General features: G+C 34.8%; 1 protein-coding gene across 2 annotated transcripts in view; it reads right to left on the bottom strand.

Annotated features, from left to right (window-relative positions):
- Window positions 1-23149, bottom strand: part of LOC136825296 (pyridine nucleotide-disulfide oxidoreductase domain-containing protein 2-like) — a 51241-nt gene that overhangs the window by 6907 nt on the left and 21185 nt on the right. For both annotated transcript variants that reach the window (XM_067081405.1, XM_067081404.1), the window contains exons 4-10: window positions 21223-21376; window positions 20936-21095; window positions 14300-14438; window positions 9983-10190; window positions 4433-4589; window positions 2853-3006; window positions 2514-2621 (exon numbers count right to left, since the gene is read on the bottom strand). In XM_067081405.1, coding sequence (XP_066937506.1) covers window positions 2514-2621; window positions 2853-3006; window positions 4433-4589; window positions 9983-10190; window positions 14300-14438; window positions 20936-21095; window positions 21223-21376 — 1080 coding nt within the window. The remainder of the gene's footprint in view (window positions 1-2513; window positions 2622-2852; window positions 3007-4432; window positions 4590-9982; window positions 10191-14299; window positions 14439-20935; window positions 21096-21222; window positions 21377-23149) is intronic.

The following is a 23149-nucleotide window of genomic DNA, read 5'->3' as shown; positions in this document are numbered from 1 at the left end:
AAATTCTTGGTGTAACGTCTCATTGATTGAAAAAACTTATGGCCTAAACAAATTTATTCTTGGGCAATATAACAGAGTACAGAGTTCTGTGCCATTTTCCAAGTCATGAAACAATTTGTTGGGAGTGTGGACGTTGCAAACGTCGACTGAAAATGCTTTTTTTAAATATGGAAAAATAATTATAGAGTTTGCGGAAGATTTCAAATCATGGCGGATGCTGGAAGTACTGGATCCAGGTGTTGTGTTGTTTTTGAAAAGAAATGAGATAGCATCAGGTTTGTAGCTATTTTGACGCGACGTGTTTTGATAACTTTGGCGAGGGATGCTGGCAAAGGACGTTTGTAGAATAATGTCGCATACAAGTGAGCACGAGTTTTAGATGGGATGCTGGAGAAGGACCAGCAACCCTAACATTTGGGACTTGGATCAAAAACGCATCCGTCTAATTATTACATTCGAGTAACAATCAATCATTTTACCTTCATTTTCCAACAAACGGAAAGTCTCTAGTATTCAAAAAAATTTATGAATAAATTCCTAATTCTTGCGCAAACCCCATTTATTCATAAAGTATTATACTCAAAATGGCAATTTAACAGTCATCTTTACTGATTGAATACAAAATCTATAACTGACTAAATTTTAACATTCGGCAACTTAAAAATTATTCTTTATTACAATATAACAATCATTTACGCAACAAATGTCTCTACACAATATGAGTTTTGGTGAATTTTAAAAAAATTTTCCTTGCCATTTTCATTTCTTGCGTCAGCTTGCCGTAATTTTTTTCGCCGTTTCATATTATTCGTTACATAAAGTGTTTGATCAAAATAATTTCATAAATACAACAAAAATATGTCATTCCTTTAGCTCCTTTTTATATTTACATTAACGATGAAAATCAACCTTCGGTCAACTTTAACAAAATAAAATGGTTCTGCAATTGTAAGTTAAAAACTTACAGCAGTAATATTCAATCAATTTCCTTCATTTTGTAAATTGGAAAGTCTCTAGTACAATATTTTGATTTTTGAAATTTTTGAAAAACTTTTTTTTTTACGTCCGCAATTAGTCTGTTTGTTGCTTTAATCGTTTTACAGTCTAAATCATCATTTTAGTCATACAACTAAAAAAATTAACTCATTAGCTTCAACCGTTTTCCCTTACAGCGCGATTTGTATACAATTATATACGTTTTTTTTTCGCTGTCATATATTCCAATATTTATATATGATAATGATATTTTTTTTTTTTCTGATGGTTGCATACTAAACTTCAGGCAATGAGAAAAAAGGAGCCAAAAATGAACTCTTAATCTTGAAAACTAAGCTCTTTTTTGAAAAAACTTTTTCCGTCACTGAATGGCATACGGAGACGTTCTTGGCTCCCATTTGAACAAAATACTGAATGCACCAGTCTAGTAATTTGTATGCAAAATTTATGAATTAGTCTGTTTGCCACCTTACCCCTTGAATCATCTTTTCATAAATTCATTTACCTTAATTTATTATCTCTTCTTTACGTCACTGAATGGCCTTCTTGGCCCCAGTGCCTGGGCTTTTGCCCTAAATATCATACATCCATCCAAGGGTTGACCTTATCCCCTTGCCTTTCATGTGGTCTACATGCTTTACACTGGGATATTTGATAATTTAAAGATCTCGCACTTAACATACTAATTTTGTGCAACTGTCCATGCAGTTTTTATGCATAAATCTTGACGCTAGCATATATAAATGAAGTTGTAAAGATCCTTTGCCTTCATTTTCCTGAATATTTACTCATCAACTATTGATTGTTTGTATTTGGTATCACCACCTGTGCTCTTACATATAGAAATACTGCTCTGTGGTATGTAGTTTGCTTAACAAGTCAATGGATTTTTTGGCTTATACCACAAACATTTCTGCACCATAAATAAATCTGTATTTCCTCTGAATGTTTTACTTCATTCACTTTCCATCAGACACATTTATATGCTAAATGTCCAATTTTATTTAATTCTTTTCATATATTTTTCACCTTTTGAATTCTGTTGTTTTGATTCACCAAAACCTTGCTTTGGTCTGGTACTCCCATGTTTTCCCTTTAAGTGGCCTTTCCTCTAGTACACAGACATATAGGACAGGGCACCAAACCTTGCAATTTAACATATACCAAAGACAAAATCCCAATTTCAAAAAGCCTTCTCGTGTGCACATGAAGTTACGACTGTCTGAAATAGCAAACAAAAATCTGTAAATGATAACATTTTGCTGCCATTCAAATTTAAATTCTCATTTTCTCTTAACCACTATGACTATAAATACAGATCAAGAAACCTACCCCAACTAGGAGCACTTGCCTAATCAGATTACCTGACAATCTGCTACTGGAATACCGTACCAGTACGGTGGCCATACAAAATGCCAGTGATGTATCTGCAGTCAATAGTCTCATAACTCACTTCATATAGCATTTTGGTCTGTGTCAGACCTCAATACTATATAGAGAATTCAAAATAATCTTACCCCTCCAGTGAGGCCAAAAATTTTTTCCAAATCAGGAGGAGGAAGAACTTCATATCCAACAATACTGTCAGTGAAGCCTGGAGCATACTGATCAACAATACCAAATATCTGAAAATTTATATCAATCATTAGATACCTAGATACAAAGTATGACAAAAAAAAAAAGTTTATGCAATATAAGGTCTTTACATACGTTACATAACCTGAAGATAACATGCCATTAAAATGAATGAAGGTAATTTTACTACCATGGATATTAAAAATAAGTGCTTCTATATCAGCACAGACTCATAACTGAAAATATTCTGGACTGTATGAATTCTCTCTCTCCATATCTACCTTCATAGCATATTCTCTCTTCAAATCCTCATCCCATGGTCTGCCATCAACTCCGCTATATGGAACATACTGAGTGAAAAACAGGGCAACATGGCATCCTGGAGGTGCTAAAGTCGGATCACAACTACTAGGAATGGTAAGTTCTATCATAGGACTGAAAATAAGAAAATATAAAATTGATCAAAATTGAATGGAACTTTTCAAATATGTTAGGACTGCTTTTCTCTTTATCAAGTAAAATTTGTCATAATTTTGCTCGGTGCCATGAAAAATTAGTATGAATTACACAACAAACAGAATGCTAATTTTGGAGTCTGGAGCTATGCCTTATAAAAACTTTTACTGTTCTATATATCTTAGTGTTGCATGGCCCTTAAAAGCATACATTATTTCATTGTTTTTTAAGTCTTATTGCTGCCTTAAATGATTACACTAATCACATGTACACAATGGTTAGAAGTTTTTTCAATGCATTAATTAACAAAAAGGAGGCAAGCAATTATATTCAGATTACTGTACTGTACTTATATTGAAGAAATATGCAACTAAATGATTGTCAGTAAGTCTTCTGAGAATGACTTGGTTGTGGGATGAACTGGTACTGCATAGATAACTAACTTCAAGACAGATGAATTTAAATTTAAAGCTTTCTGTGTTTCACTAAATATAACGTTTATTTTGCAATTTCAGTCTATTTGATTTCCAAATCCTGTTCAGCCTCCCAAAAGTCTGATTTACCTCTTTCAGTCTTTCACTGAATTCCACCTCGAGAAGCTGTAATGAATACCTTGTTCCTAAATATTGAAAGATTCTACCTCAAAGCTTTCTTAAGCTTGTGTTATTTCATCTTGTGCATACACCATTTTGAATATTTCAGTTTATCTCTCAAGATGCACAATATATTCTCAATCTACATGATACAAACTTTGTAAAACCAAACCTGCTCTTCCATTTCCAAACTTTTCCCACAGCAAAATTCATAAGGGTAAACAGCAAAGGTTACATAACACTCCCAATAGCACAAAAATAGTTTCTGTATATTCACTAAAGTTAAATGGATAATTTTGTTAATAACTACCAAATTTCCTTTGTTTTAAACCATATTGGAGAGATTCAGGAACACTGGCAAATTTAAATAACAACTGCAAGTCAAGTGATGACCTATCTAATTTCTTCCTTCATGAGATTCTCTGAATCTCCTTCAGTGCTTTACCATGACTCATCTTTATTCTTTAAAACTTAAAGTGGGTTCCACATAAAATCAAATTTTATATTATGCTGTGTGACTGTTTGTACTTGTAACATATCACACACACACACACACACTGTTGTGCAACTTGTTTCAACTCCTTGATGAAGGCACCTACAGTTACCTATTGAGGATCAACTGAATAAGTAGTTCTAAAAATCAGCATTCATTGTTGAAAAAAGTAAATTTACGTAAGTAAAATTCATTAACTACAGTTTAGGGTTCATCAACACACTGATCTGTATTTGTGGATAAATGTTAAATGCAAATCAAATGCCATCAGGTTGTACATATTTGTAGAAGCTGAGACTAAAAGAAAATCTTTTCTTACTTGTCTGGTATCTGGCCTTGAAGTGCTTGAAAATAAGCTTCTTCTAACAGTTCAATGTCTTCACAGTTGAGATGTATTGTGCAGCGATGATGTGGCATAATGGAGTTTGGCCCCACATTAGGATTTGCTCTAAAATTTGGGAGAGACTTCAGAGCAACTGAAATATAGGAACAAATCTTACTATTATAAAATATAATATAAAAGTAAAGCCCTCATATCAAAATCCAGTTACTTTTATTACTCACTACTATATAGCAAGTTTTACAAGTAGCTTAATAAATCAGGTCACAAGTTTTACTTGCAACCTTACTATAAAATAAAGCACATCCATTCTGTTACTGAAGATATTTGAAATGACATGAAACACAGCTCATCCAATTAGGTCATATATTCATAAACAGCCGTAATATACTACAGATCAAAAGAATAATACCATGCTTGAAGCACTGGGCTAAAACAAGTTTTCATTTAATACACACACATTCTTTCCCTTCCCACTTAATGCACACTACACTCTTGCTTCAAAAGTAACTTAAAATATTGCAGTTCATCAGCATAATTTCCCTATTTTGAACCCTGTTGTTTCAATAGTTTCTTTACTAAGTCAAAAGGTCTTCATCTACATTGTTGCTGTTCTCAAGCAATGAAAGTATAAAATGCTTTTCCACTTATCTGTTTTTCTTCAAGGGATGCATTTAGTTCCAAGAACTAGTGCTGAACAATGTATCTCACGACAAAATTGCAAACCATACATCTTAAATGATGGCCCATGCTGTCCACTCCCATTATTAGGAACTGAAATCCAGTGAATCATGTCGGACTACTATAGCAGCAATGTCCTTCATTCATTTTACATTAAATTTTTTAACACTACAGTATTAGGTTAACTTTAGTTGTTAATCACACTTGTCTCTGGGTGGCCATAAACTAGTGCTGAATTATTGATTTCCAAAATAGTTGCATCCAAGTCACAAAATAATTAATCATCTTTCACTTTCCCATACTAAAAGATCCAAGGGGTGGTGGAAAAGGGCTAAACATGAATATGGACGTAAGTCTTGCTAGTCGTTACCTAACATCACAATTAACTTAGTCTACCCTATGCACACAAATTTATAAAGTTAAAGAAATTCAGTGCATTTCATTTATCTTAATCTGGTGCATGTCTGCAGGATGTGTTGTGAAGTTAGGCTGCGTCCACACGATCGAGCTCTGTTTGATGAACTTTGTCCGATGTGACGTCGGAAGCATAGAAACAGCGGACAAAGTCAGAACTTTGCCCGCTTCTGACGTCACGTCAAACAAAGCTCGATCGTGTGGACGCAGCCTTAGGCAGAGCTCACACACAATGCTCAGTCCATACAAAGAGCAAATTAGGAGGACAATTAGTGGGTTTGCACCTAAATTCAGCTAAAACTAATGTTCAAAATCAAAATTAATTTTCCTTTTCAACAGTAGTGAATTTTGGAGCATACATACAAGCATGATTAAACCAAATGAATGAGATTAGTGTGCCCATTCCAAACACCTATGTCAAGTTAACTTAATATTTCCTCCCTAAAACCCCTAGACATCATTACACTATTGAGTTGATCTGCATACATACAATACTGCCAGAGCTCACCTAGCTGAAAAAAGGTTATTGGATTATTAGTTTCGTTCCAATTCCAGGGCATTCACTGTTTCAGACTCCTTATTTGTTTAGTGAGGATATGGAAAGTAAAAAGATCAGCAGAGTATTATATATTCATTGGCACTGGGGTTGTTGGGGTCAAAAACCTTCAAAACTGAGATTCTGCAACCTGAGAATAATTCTTGATTTCACAGTCAACATTATTCTGATTAGACGACTTGCTTAGCCCTTTTTGACTAAGGAAATAAAATTAGATCTAGAGAAAAATCCATCCTCTGTGCAACATATGCTGCTTGTCTGGGGAAGGCCAAACCAATACAATTATTTTATCATAATAAATAACCTTACAAGAACTGATCAAAAGCATGCAATGAATGTAAGATGTAAATCACACAGACTAAACTGGTAAGTTGCCAAAATAAAAAAAAGCTGAGTTTTTCCCCCTCTCCATCCTTCAAGAGTTGTGGAAACAGCTCCAAGGGGCTAAAAATACCCTGAAGACCAGCCCATCAGCACCAGTTGCCAGATTTAGCCATGAGTTGAGGTGATTTCTATGTATGCTTAGATGGGAATTCTGTAGTCCCCTCAGTCTATCTAGCCACAGAGATTTCTCAAGCACCCTTCAAAACTGGCAGTTGGTCTTTGCTCCCTATATTTCTCTTTCAGCACAGTACAGGAGACTATTCATGCAAATGTTCAATGGATATTAGTGTGGACTGCAAGAGGTGACCAAGGTATAAATTCACAGTTACCCAAAAGAAATATCACTGAATATACAGGAAAGGGAAACTTTTAGTTTTCAAACAATATTTACAAGGACACTCTCTGGCAAGTCTAAGTACAGTAGAAGTCTAACCAAACCTAACTGACATTTTTATGTTCAAATATGGCTAGTGTATTTAGTCAGTGAAAAGGCTCCCAAATGGATTACTGTGCAGTTTTCAAAAAATGGATATTGGTGTTTGTAAAGATTCTGACAGAGTAATAAAAGATCAGCTCCTCCACATTTAGGTACACAGAGAAAAATAATGCCTTCGTGGTTCAGGAAATTTCATAAACTCTGCAGGAAATTAGGATGAAGCCAAGTTAAACAAACTGGGCCACATGTTACATAACAGGTTGCTGCCCACAAACTGAAGGTGCTTTATATGATGAGACAGACTTTCACTATGTGGACAGTAAACCTCTTATGCAACATGCAGGCCAGTTTGTTCGACTTCTTGCAGAGCTGTTAATGAAACTGCCTTAGCCATGAAGGAATTTCTAGGTCCTTCATGGAATTAAAATATTAGGCATCAGCCGAAGACCTAAGACTGCCAAAGATAATGCTATGGTGAAACCTTTAGTAGTGAGTTATACATAAAATACATGTTTATAAGAATCTTATAAATTTTATATAAATTAAATTTTATCTTCAATCATCCTGAAGAAAAACATTAACCAAAATCATGGTATGTACTGCAAAACTATTGATCTTTGTCCTCTTGCATTATCCATCTTCAAAAAGAGTTAAATGGAAGTCAAAATCTAAGAATTTTCTTTTTCCCTCTTCTATTTTTGATAAAAACTATAATCATTTGGCAAACCACTCAGAGCTCAGTTTTTGCATACCCAGTCTATTAAAAAATGGAGTTTTTTCATACAGTAACCCCTATCCAACCTAGCATATCCAAGGTTCAGGAAGGAAGCAAGGTTACAAAAAAAAAAAAAAAATAAAAAAAGGACATCAGACTCTTCTCTGAGAGAAGGTAAGCACTGCAATATAACTGCATTTAAATATTTTTGCATACTTTCACACATCTGGTGTAATGTGGAAGCTGTTTCTAGTACTGTATGCATTTAACTAAAATTGCTTTTTAATGATGTCTTTACTACAGGTTCAAAATCCTTTATCTGAAACCACTGAGGCCAGCAGTGTTTTGGATTTTGGATTTTTTTTTTTTATTTCAGATATGATGCTTCCTCTGTAAAACCCAAGCACAGTTTATTTCCAACAAAAACTTTTCGTAAAACAAAAATTATACAAATTAAAAACCATAATTTGCATCCTTACAATTTGGTCCCAAAACATGATTTCATCACGTACATATCGTACATAGTGCGAGGTGCATTTTCAATTGCATGAGGCAGTTTATTTCCAACAAAAACTTTTTTATAAAAACTAATTAAGAGGCTAAAACAAAAGTTATACAAATTAAAACTTGGCTTGCAAACCTTCTTCACCATTAACCCTTTAACGCTGAAGCCCTAACAAAAACGTTTGCATTATACAGTTTTTTTCAAGAAATCACTGATTTTTAAGTATCGCTCATTTTTTTGTCATCCTTTAGTATGCAATTATCATATATAAATCCCAAAACATGAAAAAAAAAACTCTTATATAATTGTTTCATCAAAACGGTTACAATTTTTTTTAGTTGTATTGTACACTAAATTGTGATGATTTTGGTATATAACAAATTTTAAAACGATCAAAGCAACACAGAGAAAATATTATCACAAAATGATTTCGTAACGCGGACGTAAAAAATTTTTTCAAAAATTCACCATAAATCGAATTGTGCTAGAGACTTCCCGTTTGTTGAAAAATGGCTATTGATTGAATATTACTGACTGTAAGTGTTTTAGCTTACAATTGACCATTTCGGTCTTCTTTTTTCTGTTTAGATTATAAAACTAAAAGAAAACTGAGTTATTTTTTGTTGTATTGTACTGAAATCCTATTTTCATATATAAAACTTATGTAACAACTAATATAAAGTCTTGACAACGAGACGAAAGAATTTCTGAGATTTCCACTAACAATACATATTTTATCTAACTTAGCTTAACTAATTAAGAGGCCCAGAAACAAAAGTTCAGTAGGTTAAAACTGAGAAAGCTCAACCATTATTTTCTGTTGTACATTCAACTCATTTTCTGTTGTATTCTTGAAATTGCCAAACTTATTTTCTAGTATTCTTGAAATTGCACACATTAATTAATAAACCTCAAACTTACATTTAACAAATGTTCTTACTACTGCATGCAAAAAACTTTTTTTTTCCATAAACAACCTTCCAGTTTGTTGCAAAAATGAAGGTACATGATTGAATGACTAGAATGAAACAGCTCTTTGAAGCTGATGTTAGGTTACCATAAAAGCTAAACGTTTTTTCTGAAACATTGCATCACAGATACTGACCTGCTAAAAATGTACTGTACTAATTTTCAAAATGGTGATTTGAATATTACATGGAGAAGGAATCAAGTGTACCACTAAATTTAAGGTTGTTACTGTAGCTGAAGTAACAAATAATGTGCAGGCTGCAAAACATTTTGCAAGAGGCAAAAGCAACATCCAAAAAAGGTGAAACACACCTTTACTTCATTTAATTTACTGCGTTTATAAATAAAGTTGCATTTTTAAACCCAGCTTTGATAATCAAAAAATAAAAATTAATTCTGAATTACATTTCATTTAGCAACTAATGGCAATGATGATGTCTGTAAAATGCAATCAGCTCATGATTTTAAGAATATAAAAATTACCAGAATGCAAAATTATTGTTGCTGTGGCTAAAGTGACTGCTTTAATGAAATATAAAAAAGGCTGTACACACTTTTATAAATCTCTTTTGTTAAAAATAAAAAGTGATTTCAGAAATGGCAATGATGTCACATCAATATGATGATTTTAGTACAAAAATATATATATATGGTAAATGAAATATGATTGTATTTTGTCTCTCGTTGAAACTTGATTTCAAAAGTCAAGTGGGACTATAAATGGCATTACACTTCATTGATCTTGATACCTTATGACACTATCCTCCACAAAAAAATATTCTGATTTTAGAGCTTTTAGGCTTTAAGAATTTTGGATAAAGAATTATAAACTGTATGAAAAGTAATAGGTTTCCTGTTCTAAAACTTACCATTAATCTTGCACACTGGAGAAGTATAGTCTAAAGCTTTAATTGATGCTTCAAAGTCTCTTGGCAGCGATCCAGAAGGGAGCAGTTCCAAGAAAGTTACATGAGCTGTTGCATTGGACAATATGGTCTTTGCAAAAATAATATTTCCATCTTCTGTTTCAACACCAACTACTTCATCTTTAGAACCCAACATAATTGATTTGACTGGCTGAAAGAATTCAAGCAATTAATCAAAAAATATATTTAAAATTACTGGTCATAAAACATATTCAATAAATAAGTATGAAAATATGCAAAATATTTCCCATAGATAAAAATTTTTTCATACCTAAAATTGTGGGGTTAGTTATCTTTAGCAACATTCTAATCTAAAACACTGGCATTACAACACTGGTGATACCTACAAGCTATAGAAAATGTCCTTGCATTATGTCACTTCTACTTCTCAACTGCAACAGTTTATATTGTGTTTAGAAGTCACAAACTTTGGTATGCAAAACTAAAATTATCATACTCAAAGATTCTATAAATGGCTGAAATAACTGAGATTCAGACTACTAAGTGAAGGCAGTAAGCACAATCACAACTTAACAATTCAAAATTACAATTTAAAACACTAGAACAAAATGTAATTAAAATTATGGTTAACATTTTATGTAACCTAATTTTATATCTATTACCATACAAATGTAGTAAACCAATTTTGTGGCATGTCAGATTTAGTAATGAGCTGTATGTGGAAAAAAAAAAAACAGCCCTTGAACACTGGATTGCTCAGAAGTGTAAGTCTACTTTAAGAAATATTGTGAAATGGTTAAGAAAAACAATTCAGTTTTCATAACAGTTTCTCAACTTAAAATTCACAGTTAAGTACGCTGAATAAAATAATATACCAAACTTGAACACTGATCAAAGATATTCTCCTGATGACAAAACACTTTTGTTCCTTTTAATAAATCTGATAAAGTTTCACATCTGAAATTCTGGCAAATGTCTGCAAATGTGGGTTTTTCTGGCAAATGTCTGCAAATGTGGGATTTCAAATCTCAAAACAAAAAGTATAATAAGTCCCAATGGTCCAATTTTGAGTTAGCTAAAAATTTCAATCCACCATGTGTTTGACAAATAAAAGTTGCTGTAAATAAAATATTCTAGGTATTCTGTAAGACTAAGTAACTAAAGACTTCAACTTGGTACTCAAACTAATAATTCTGGTTTTCAGCCCAGCGTGCCACCCATCCAGTTGTTTCACATGTGCTAAGTATGTTACAGGTTATTTTGATAAGAACCTGGATTCTGCATCAGTTTCTTAGCAGAGTCTATCAAAAACTTAGTCTATTATCCTACACAGACCAAAATACCAGAAATACTTTTGTACTGTACTTGGCTTTCTGCAACAGAAGACCAATGTATGAAACATTTGAGAATGAAGTTATTCAAAGTTAAAGTATTAAAATTTTGCCTGCAACAATACAAATTTAAAACCCCATCTCAAAAAACTCAGATTAAGACATTTTATAGAAAATCTTCATCCAGTGAGGATATTAAACAGTGTCATATTCTTCATACCATAAACTTTAGAAGGCACTACTGTTTATGAATGGTATTCTATAAAAAAAAATCAGAAGGGCCTATACTTTCAAGACCAATGATTCAGATGTGCTTGTCAATATAAGAAAAAACTGGTTGGCCATATTGTTTCAAGCATCAACACAACAAACCAAATGCTTGATATCTTCTATTGAAAAATTAAGTGATTACTGTAATGAACCTGTACATGTAAATGAATTTGCTGCAGAGACAAAATGTCAATGAAATCGTGTTAACTTTGCACTATCTACCAACAACATTGAACAGTAATTATTATAGGCTGACTGCTCTGTACTGTACAGTTCTAACATTGCAGGAATGCAGAGTAAAATTAATTAAAATTAATTATTACAAGCCTTGGTGTTCCTGGAGGATAACTTTTATTCCTGTGGACTGTACAGCACAAACTAATCCTGGCTGTAGAAATATTTTTGTGGGGATTCCATGTTTTCATTCCCATATGGAAGCACAATTATGTTAGAAAAAAAAAAGATACTGGATCATTTAGTTGTTTTATACAATTACTGTGTCCACAATTTAGCAAAGGACCTTTATGGAAATATTTTTTATTTTCTTTTTACTATCCCAGTGTTACCAGGCTGAGTCAATGGGTTGAAATTTAATTACTAGAGGAACTTTCAAAGTCAAATAACTAATTACACAGACCACTTATACACAATCAGCATAAAAGTTTTTATGTCACCTTTTCCCTTCAAGGGGTCAAATACAAAATAAGGTCTCTCTAACTTCTCCTGTCCTATACTACTGCCTGAACTCTTCAAGCCTAGGTTGTCATCTGAGCCACTCATCCTCATCTCTCTTTGTCCACAAAACTGCTAACAGTAGAACGTGAAAAATTAGTTGTGGAAATGTTTAACAGAGAATCAAAGGAAAAAGCACATTCACGAAAGTGGTCATGGGGTTGTGGGAAAAGTGTGGAAGTGAACTACTGTCTACCCAATATAGCATATAACACACACATTAGATTTTTAATGCCCTTAATGTATTACATGAGCTAATAGGTGAGAGAAACTGAGAACCCTGTTGTGATAGACATACAGATCTTAAAAAAAAAAAAAAAAGGAGTACAGTATTTCTATTACCTAGTGGGCACATGACTGAAGCAACTGCTGAAAGAGCATTGAGTAACCACAGCATGGATGAGATGTTGAGACAAACTGCTAGACTAATGGCAAATAAAAATGTAAAAAAAATTCCATTGGTATAGAGAGCTCAGACTTGCGATGGGTATGTAAAGCCCAGACTTACGATGGGTATGTAAAGTCTCTACTACTATATGCAACAATAACAAGGGAACCAACAAATTACCCATCGTAAAGCCTCCACTACTCCATGCAGCAGTAACATGGGAACCAACAAATATGTTTTTAAAACATGTGGCCACAGAATGTTCAGATTCATGGCCAGAAAACTGGAAATATTGTGTTACAAATGAAGAATTGCTGCAGACGTGGTGTCCAGGGGTGGGGAAAAAAAGCTGATCTTACAGACTGAAAGTGTCTTGACATGTGATGAGAACAGAAGAACCAGTAGGTAAGAAAAGCAGTAGGCATGGCAGTACCAGGACTAAGACCTGTAAGACTAACAATGTATGGAAAAACAGGGCAGATAAGGACCTAGATCTAACAGTTCAAGCAAAATGAGTCAAGGACAGAAGAGAAGAAAGAAATCTTTTCAAAACTAACAAAAAGACAGAAAAAGCTTACATAAAAATTCTGATGATCATATTATGCTCAAGTCAATCTGAAGAGCTAGGTAAAAGACAAACCAAAGGGATTCATTGGAAATTACACAGGAAAAGCAATTCCCCTAGAATCCAAAGGGATACTCATAAGAACCCTTAGAACTGACAACAATGCTCCCAAAAGGAATACATAAGCAGCATCCCCCTTCAGTACTGTATTTTAATAATGGGGCTTGCCTAAGACTTGTCCTTAACTTAGAAGCAAATATCAGATCAGGGTAAGATTACAGAAGTTAGACTACTAGGTAAAAAAGAACATAAGGAGCATATGGAATAGATTAAATATAAGAGGTCAAACAGACATTGCAGGAAAATTTTAGTATCACCTACAGTGTGTCATGGATATGGTGATATCCACAAATGGGGACACCAGTGATGAACCCCGCAAGCGGGGTAGTGCCATCAGTGCACCTCACACAGTGTACTGTATGCATTACTAAAGGTTCTTTGCAGCGTCCCTTCGACCCCTAGCTGCAGCCATTTTCATTCCTTTTACTGCACCTCCATTCATAATATCTTTCTACCTTCTTGGTATCCACCCTCTCCTACCTATTGTTTCATAGTGCAACTGCGAGGTTTTCCTCCTGTTACACCTTTCAAAACTCCTTTACTCTCAATTTCCCTTCCAGCACTGAAGACCTTGTAGGTCCCAGTGCATGGCTTTTGGCCTAAACTCTATACAGTGTATTCCATTCCCAATGAGTGAAAACAAAATTTAAGCTAGGTTAAATACACACATTATCTGCATAAGAAACAAAAATCTTTGCAGAAACAGTAATTCAATAGCAAAGGTGAGAGTTATTACTAGCTGTCTGAAAAGAAAGAGACGGATACCAATCTCTTATATTGTCTATTTTGGGAATTATTTCTAACAGACATAATGTCACTTTGAAAATAAAGAAATGCATGAAAAAAAATGTAAGCATAGCTCTTGTATTAATACTAAAAGTAACTTCCCTTACTTGGTTAGTGAATATGTCAGCCCCAGCTTCTGATGCAGCTCGTGCCATGGCTTGTGTTACACCTCCCATGCCTCCTTCAGGGTAAGCCCAATTTCCTAGCGCTCCATTTTGAGCCATTACATGATGCAATAGTACATATCTGTTGAAAACAGAAACTGTTAAACTGGAATATTCCTATCCAAGATTTCTTTAAAAGTGAAACAGTCAAAAAATTTTTTTGACAACTTACATCAGTCTCCAAAAAGTAAGCACATTAATCAGAACTTTCCTTTGGAGCTCAAGGTGGCTGAAAAAACTAGTACTGTATCTCTGGCCAATGAAAGGCTTTAGTCACCTAACTCCCACTCAGCATACCATCTATCAAGAAACTTGCGTGCCTTGGATATTCTTTTGCCAAGGATCCTGAAAGTTAAATAAATAAATACTGTATACCTGGAACTCCAGTTGTTTCTGGTGATGAATTACAAAGTAAACTGTCCATGCCACAAATATCACAATAACAAATAATGAGGGATACCCTTTATTAAATGTGAATACCAAAATATATGTGGGACTCAAAGTCCTACGTTTTAAAGGAAATTAATAACTTCCTTTGGTTAAGCAATTGCACCATAAATAAGCCAGCTATATATAAGTAAGATTCTTGACACTTTGGTCTTGTAAGACTACTGCATTTAAAGTGTCAGAGCAACCAGGACATGGTTGGGTATCTAGACCTCACAAACAGCCAATCCCACTCTACTGAAGGGAATGAGAGAGAGAGGTTTGCTTTCATGCAAATAGCACAATGAGCTGGTGCTTCCCTCAGTCAATGTTTGCAAAATACTCAACGGCACTAAAACAAATTTAGTTTTGCCAGAGCACGAGTGTGGAGAATAGAGGGGAGGGGAACTGCATACTACACGCTGCCTTAAGAAGTGCCAATAGTTTGGGGAACAGATAACATGCACCTCACTGCAACAGAATTTTGTACAAGGCTGCAGACCCTTGGTGGAAGGAAATGCCCTTAAAAGGTAGATGGACACCTTCTCCAGAGGCAAATGACAAAGCTTTCCACTCTTGGATGTCTCTGGGAAAAGAAAATAATTGCCTCACTGCCATTTGCATGGTGTTAAAGTCTTTAAATAGTACAGGCATTGGGTCTGCAACCTCACTCCATGGCTGATGTGAAACACCAAAGAAAAAGTAAACTGTTGAGACTTACATTTTGAATATGCATAGATGCAGAGCAAGAGAGAAGAGGGTAACCAACCATTTATGTTCCTGAGTTGTACCAGACAGAAACCTTATCCACTGCAGCTCAGGAACATAAATGGTTGGTCACTCTCAATTCCTTCACTTTTGCTCTGCATCTATGCATATTCAAAATGTAAGTCTTAACAGTTTACTTTTCCAAATGAAAACTCATATATTCCTTTTCCAAAGATTACAAGACTCCTGTTTTTTCCAAACAAGTAAGTCTACAATCTTTGCTAATCCAGGCTTTGTCTTTTATATATTAATTCAGTAAAAAAAGGAGGAGTTCTTATTTTCATATGCTGACAGAACTATCACTTACAGATAAGCTCAGCTTCCTTACACAACTGTGACCAATTCAGATGTGAAGGATCACTCAAAATTCCACTCCAGTCTACCAGAAATTTAATGTATATTTTACAAGAGCAGGATACACCAAGGACATTCTCCTGTTTTAAATCATTACAGAAATAAAAGCACCATCAGAGTCCTACTGAACAACCCACTGTACTGATTATAACACAAAGAGGTAGCAGTGAGTACTAAATCCAAGCAATTACCAAACTCGTGCCTAGCCTTTAATATAATCTGCCCATGACCAGATCCAGAACACAGGCCATAGCAATCTGGAGGAGAAACAGAATTCTACAACTCTCCATGGTGAGCACTGAAATCTCCTCCTTGATCACAGCCACTGTGATGAGAAGACAGGAAACAACAGCACCATCTAAGCCTGGACTGCGATAGATGAAACAAACAATAGTTATACCTGCTAAAAACCATTACAAATGGGATCTCATAGTACCTACATTCCTAACATTTTTGGAAACCAGGTATAAACTCATCTACACTGCAATCTTCTAGCCATGGGAATGGCATTACTTTCACGTATTAATGTTTTTTGAAGCCTGGAATAAGGACCTTGGTTATGTAAAGAAGTTAACATTATATGATGCAGTTCCTAGTGTTCATGGGTTAAGAACACTAATTTACAACTGAAGAAAATGTGTAATTTGCTTTTGTAATCACACTGCAATTGGATGATGTTCTTTAGGCACACACATTACTTCAAGACGTGCTCAGGTTTTAACTCTGTCAACATTCACCTGAATGATAAAGGTAATGAAATATTCAGGAACAATATTGTAAATTCCAGATAACTTACATATTTCCTATATATAAAAACCTGAGGTCTTTTATATTAATATATACCTTTGGCAACAGTTGGTAAGGTTGTTTAAGCTTGATAAAACGATAATCAAAGTTAACAAAAATTATTGTAGCAGGATACTGTTGACTCACCCATTGGTTGCCAACAGGTGAGTAGCAGGGTAGTGCCTACTTGCCTGTTGGTAACCAAATCACTTTTTTCGTTGTAAATACAAATTTTTTCAAATTTACTTCTTCCTGTACAAATTACAAAACATCTTTCTTATGGAGACTCATCCTTAAGTCTTGAGGAACAAGACTGGGAGGTCTGCAGTTAAAACCTTTGCCATCTCCCAAACAGTCTCTAACAAAGGTATGAAACTGAATGGATGGTCTGCCATCACCCAAAATTCCAGCTTCCCAGTCAAGTATGTTGAGCAGAAAATGGATGACTCCTATTATCTCCTATATAGCCTGACTGATAAGGTCCCAAAGTGTGGTTCAAAGTGTGACTCTACAGAAACTCAAGGGAAACCTGATTTTTCTTGCAAAATGAGAAATCCAAGAAATCCAAGTTAGTAGTTACTGTACTGGCATCAACATCCCTTAACAAAGAAATGCTCTACACCTGCCCTATCCTTTTGTTAACCCTTTCCCTTACTAACCCGAGTATAGTCATGAACCATGACCTAGTACTTCTTTTACAATCATGAGAATATTCATTCATTACCCTAAAATCTCTTTTTATTTTCACAATTTTATTCATTCTTTCATACAATTCCATTTTCTATATTTCTTCTCCAAACACTGAGTGTTTAGTGTGCATTTTCTTCAATAGATGGCAGTAAGTCTTGCTTACTTTCATGAGCTTCAGGTGTCAAATGCCCTAAGAGTTTACCAAAATTCATCACATTACTCTCCACAACAAAATTAATAACAAAGAAACCAGATGAATTCGGATGAAAACAGCAAATACTTGTTTATATATTCTGAGAAAAATTTGGAAATTGCTGCAATGACATGCAGATATGGTAGAAACTGACTAATCAGAAGATATCATAAAGCCAAATCTGTTAAAGACTATAAATACAATATATTCTTCTCTCTCTCTCTCTCTCTCTCTCTCTCTCTCTCTCTCTCTCTCTCTCTCTCTCTCTCTCTCTCTCTAATGTAATTTTTTTTTAATGACTCCCATCTAAACTCGGGAATACAAGAATGTCATACTTCAAAGTCAAAAACAGCTTCCAAAGTAATGATAAATTTTTCAACAAAAACTATGCACTGCATATTTCCCTTAAAGAAAATCTGAAAAAAAAACCTACAAACCTGCTTTTTGTTCATTATTTTATATATAAACAAACTTTATTTTATCATTAAAAAAAAAAACTTGCAAAAAAAAAATGAAAGAGAAGGGGTTAGAGAGGATGGAGAGTCAACATCATCAGACCTGAGTCTTCAGGTAGGTGCTTGGTCATTAAACTCACCTGCATCCAGCCAACCAGAGCTGTGCAGTTAGGAAGAATATGATGGGGAAAGAAGCCCAGTATCCAAAGCATCACTCCTCAAACAAAAGCCCAACTATGAATCTTTTAGAAGGTGCAAAGTTGTCCAACTGGACCTGGCCAAGATACAGCAAAGCCTGAGCACCATTACAGGTCCAAGGGACAAGACTCATGGGCCTATAGGTGTCCTCTTGTAGAGAATGAGGCTTAAGTCACAAACTCAATCCTTCCTCAAACCTAACTGGAGTTCCACCTGAATGGATATTGCAACTCTAAACCCTGAAGAACTGAACACAAGCAAAAAAACCATGTCCTTCCCCTCACTCAAGGATCCTAAAACATTGCTCCAGGATGGAGGGTCAGAAGGGGAGGTGTCATGCTCCCCTTCAAATTGGCCAGCACCACTGAGAGAGCAGTAAAGACAGCTATCTGAAGGCAGCGCCCGGGGAGAAGCATGAAAATGTTCCAATAGTTGAGTCCAACTTGATTTAAGAGAATTTCAGAGCAGAACTGAAGAACTCTTGACAGACTGACTATTATCAAGATGACTGCCACTTCGGTATTACTGGGGGAGATCTTGTACTGTATGATTTAATGAATAATAAAGCAAATGTCTCCCCTTCTGCCCAGTGTCAAGAAGGAATTTAACCTGATGGCTTGGGAGGAACCGCATACACTTTTATCAGTTCCTATAAAAGAATGCTCAAAAGGAATGACAGCTGCTCAAAACAATCTCAGTCATGCAGTTACTTAAGGTTGCTACCAGTCATCAACAGAGAAGGCCTATTGCTCATGAAAAAGTTATATTCCCACAGTTTCATTCTGGGAGAGGAGACTGAGGCTATCGGTGGCAAGAAGAAACAGCACACCAGCCCTTCTGATGTGCAACGACAATTTGATATCAGTGAAACGGATGAAGCAAGAGGTGAGTGGAGCTGTACTTCTGCCTTTGCTTCTCAAGTATCAAACAGTTGATGCAAGAACAAAGGTTCATCTCTTTACTGGAGTTCAAAACATCTCTTTACTGGAACTCAAAAAGTCTGTCTTTCATCTTCCAGACACCATACTGGCATCCATCCACTGGTGACCTCCAGATCAATTACTGACTGATGTGGAGAAAACAAAAAGTAAGAAGTTTCATGGGTTGAGGTCCCTCAGCAGGAGGAGGGGAAGAAAAATTAACATTAAGAAAACAACAGATGACAGCATTTCACATTCTTCTGTTCATGTTTGAGCGAGACTTAGAAAAAAAGTAAGGGATTGTGTAGGACACCACAATCTTTCTGATTCTAAAGTAACTGGGCATATGGACATTATAAGAGATGAAAAAATCCACAATCTTTCAGGACTGATTCCTAAAAAAGGTAACTGGGCATATGGACATTATAAGAGATGAAAAAAAATCCACAATCTTTCACAGGAGAGAGGCACCCCTGATTCCTAAAGAAGGTAACTGGGCATATGGACATTATAAGAGATGAAAAAAAATCATTAAGCAGTAGAGTGAGAAAAATCTCCCAACTGATGCAATCACATACTGGGTCAGGGAAGAAGGCAGGAGAGGAAGCCAGTTCCCTACTGACAACTACCCACAAAACCATGTCTTTTAGGAGGACCAGATTCATTCCAGGATAATGTGAAGAGTTCATGTCCCAAAATAACAGGTGTTTTCAGTAAGAGGCCATTTTGAGAACAAGAGTCCCACTCAAAGTAATTCACTTAACAAGGGTAGTGTCCATATGAAGGACAGCAGTATGTACAACACAGAAAGCAGTTCAGGTGGCCAGTATGATAAGTATTATATATTAAGAGTAGTAAGCACAGCAAAATACATTTTCAATTTAAAATGAGGCAAAAAATTCCTTTTAACTTCAATTTTAACAGTAGTTACACAAATGTACTAGCCTACTGAGTACTGAAGCTATTCTTTCAGATGTCTTTTAGAGGTAAAGCTGAAGAGGTATAATCTGCCATGTTGGCTGGAAAACCCAATGATCATGAAGCAGTAAAGTCAGAAGTGATAAAAGTGTATGAATTGGTACCAAAAAAGTTTGGCATTTTCCCAAAGGAAAATACCATAACAGATACACATGGAATTCAGTAGAGAACAAGAGCTGTGGCCAGACGGGTAGATATGTTCAGGGATGGCAAGACTGTAGAACCTGAATGTATGGTTATAAAAGTAAAAATGAATTTATTACGAAAAGTGAGTTTCAATACAGTACACTCAAAGTGAGCATATAGCAAAAATAAAGTCACAGATCCAAGAAATTTAAGTGATCTTGTGGACATTAATTATTTACTTTTATGTAAATATGGATAAATGTTACTATAAGAATACAACTTAATAAAAGGGTGGCAAGTCAGAAGATAAAGGAAGCCTTTTTGAGCTCATCTACCTAACTACGTTACCCACATAATTACTAAAGAAGGGAAAGGTCACAGTGATAAGAAAAATGAAATGAAATGTCACCACTAAGAAAATATTCCAATTCCCTAAATTTATAGCAAAAACTAGTAACTACTGTATTCATAAAATATTAAAGTTGAACTGGAAACTTTCACTCGCACCCAACTAAACCTTAAGAGTTTTGAATCACCATCATTTTAGATTTCAGACACCCACACTGTTGAGAGTTCTCAGTGTAAGAAGAACTAATTGTTCTTTGACCTAATTCCAAACTAAGAATACTTCATTGTCATACTGAACATCTCAACTTTAAATTGATACTTGAACAAGTTGACTTACCCACTTCCAGGAGTGCTTGGACTTATCATGGCTCCAATCACACTATCTGTCGCTAATGTACATTTAAGAGGTTCTGATTCCAGCCATCTCTCCAATATTTTTCTTGCAGGTGCAGTCATAAGTTCATAAAACTGAGGGAAATCTTTCCCAATTGTAGTTGCTAACAAAGAAAATAAAATACAATAAATATAAGTTTCAAAAATGCCATGAATGAAGTGATGTTATTCCATACAAATTTTACATATTGTATTTTTTATTCTAATCCAGTAAGCGTTACTTCAAGTTACCTGCTTGCATTAATGGAGCAAACTTTCTGACCTGCTTGAACTTATCCAGAAAGTCCGATTCAAATAACTTCCCAACGTCTGGAGGTACGTTATCAAGAAGTGGTGCTATAGCTTCAGCACACTTATTTAGTTGTTTTTCCAGGGAGACCATGGACTAAAAGAAAAGTCATATATATCCAAATAAGTATTTAAAAATGAAAATATACCAGGTCAGATTACCAAGAAGCAGTAAATTTTTGGTTTACATCCAACAACTTCTAGGTGAAAATGAATTAGAACCATGTATCTGAAGACTGACTATATCAACAAAAATAAATACTATCTAAAATCTTAAGTCCAACATAAAAATTATCATCAAGAAAACAAGAAGTACAGAATATGAGTTGGTGGTAAATGCTCTAGTTTCCTAGTGGAAAGGAATTAGAACAACTGTACCTAAAGAATAAAATCAGACAGAAAAAATTAAAATGGTGTGAAATTAAGCCATAAAATATCCAACTGATCATCCCTCCATAAACAGTTAAGCATGTTTTCCATGGTTGGCTATATTACAAGCAACATTAAACCATGGCTTATCTTTGAGATGAAACTCTATTTCTGAAGGGATTCTCCTCTCAATATCAGTCTAAAGATAATCATTTAAACACTTGATATTCAGACTGCTAAAAATACTGCTCAACTTGAGATCAATAAGATCATGGTGAATATCCTCCAATTTGGCCTGGGATTTCAAGTACTGTATATCTTTCGTGAAAAGCTAACATAGGAACAACCTGATCATCTCCACATTAACCTTCATCTAAAAATTATCAAACAAGCCCACTAGCAAACCTACACCACAAGATACAATCCCTGTAACATCTGTAAATACAAGGTCAAGACAGTTGCCAGGCTGGTGTGTAGGTTCATTTATTTAACTTTCACGACCACGAATAGTGGTAAAATCTCGAGCAAGAACACCATCATTACCTGTGGCAGTAACTGAACTCATTGTAATCAACAACAAAAATAAAAGCCTGAGAGTCAGCTTCCTAAACTGATGCCATTTTGTTAAGTAATTAGCCATAAATATAGTCCTCCAAATCTGGGTTCCTATAGCTAGCAATCACAAAGATTAATAATCTTCCACAGACTTTAGCCACTTGTGTTTCATGTCATCCAAACTCATACCATGGCCTGAGATGCAAAGAAACCTCCTTGAATATGAACAAATCCATTCCATGTGCCCTTTGAATAACGTTAAGTTTGAGTAAAAGGGCTTCTCAAACCCTGGAATCAAGTTCTAAAGTATGTTGCAAATCAAACAAGGTTTTCAGAAAAATGAGGATATCAAAATTAATAGCAGCAACATCAAAGTGCTGTTTATTTCCGTGTATAAGACAACCTTTAGATAAGACAAGGTAAAAATTATGGCAAATTTTCATGAATTTATCTCATATCTGTAGTATAAGACAACTGCTAAATTACAAAACCATCTGTGTATAGGCTAGTTTTTGCAACAATAGGTATCTTATTAAACATTTGTTTTGTAAACATGATATTACAAACACTGTTCTACACATGTCGCCTAAAAGGAAAACCAGTGTTTTGCTTACATTTCATCGCCAATCACAAACAAACCCTAACAACAAATACAATAATATACAATAATTATTGTATATAATTACTGAAAAATGAAGGTTATGTACAGTAATCCAAAATTGTTTTATTTACCAGAACAATGATAATGAATTTTTAATGAAATATATTGTTAACCTAAATGTTATTACTAACGTAATTACACTTCTGTGAGTGCAACCATAACTCGATGTTTAAATTTTCTCAGCTGGGCTCACATAGATAAAAGCTGATTTTATTGACATGGAATTATCCCTCAAATACACTATTATGAAGATATGCCAATAATATGTAAGGTAAAAAAGGGTTT

Source organism: Macrobrachium rosenbergii, chromosome 37, assembly GCF_040412425.1.
Source record: "Macrobrachium rosenbergii isolate ZJJX-2024 chromosome 37, ASM4041242v1, whole genome shotgun sequence".
NCBI classification, from domain to species: Eukaryota; Metazoa; Arthropoda; class Malacostraca; order Decapoda; family Palaemonidae; genus Macrobrachium; species Macrobrachium rosenbergii.
The sequence above is the reverse complement of the archived record's forward strand: the minus strand, read 5'-3'. Positions and strand labels throughout refer to the sequence as shown.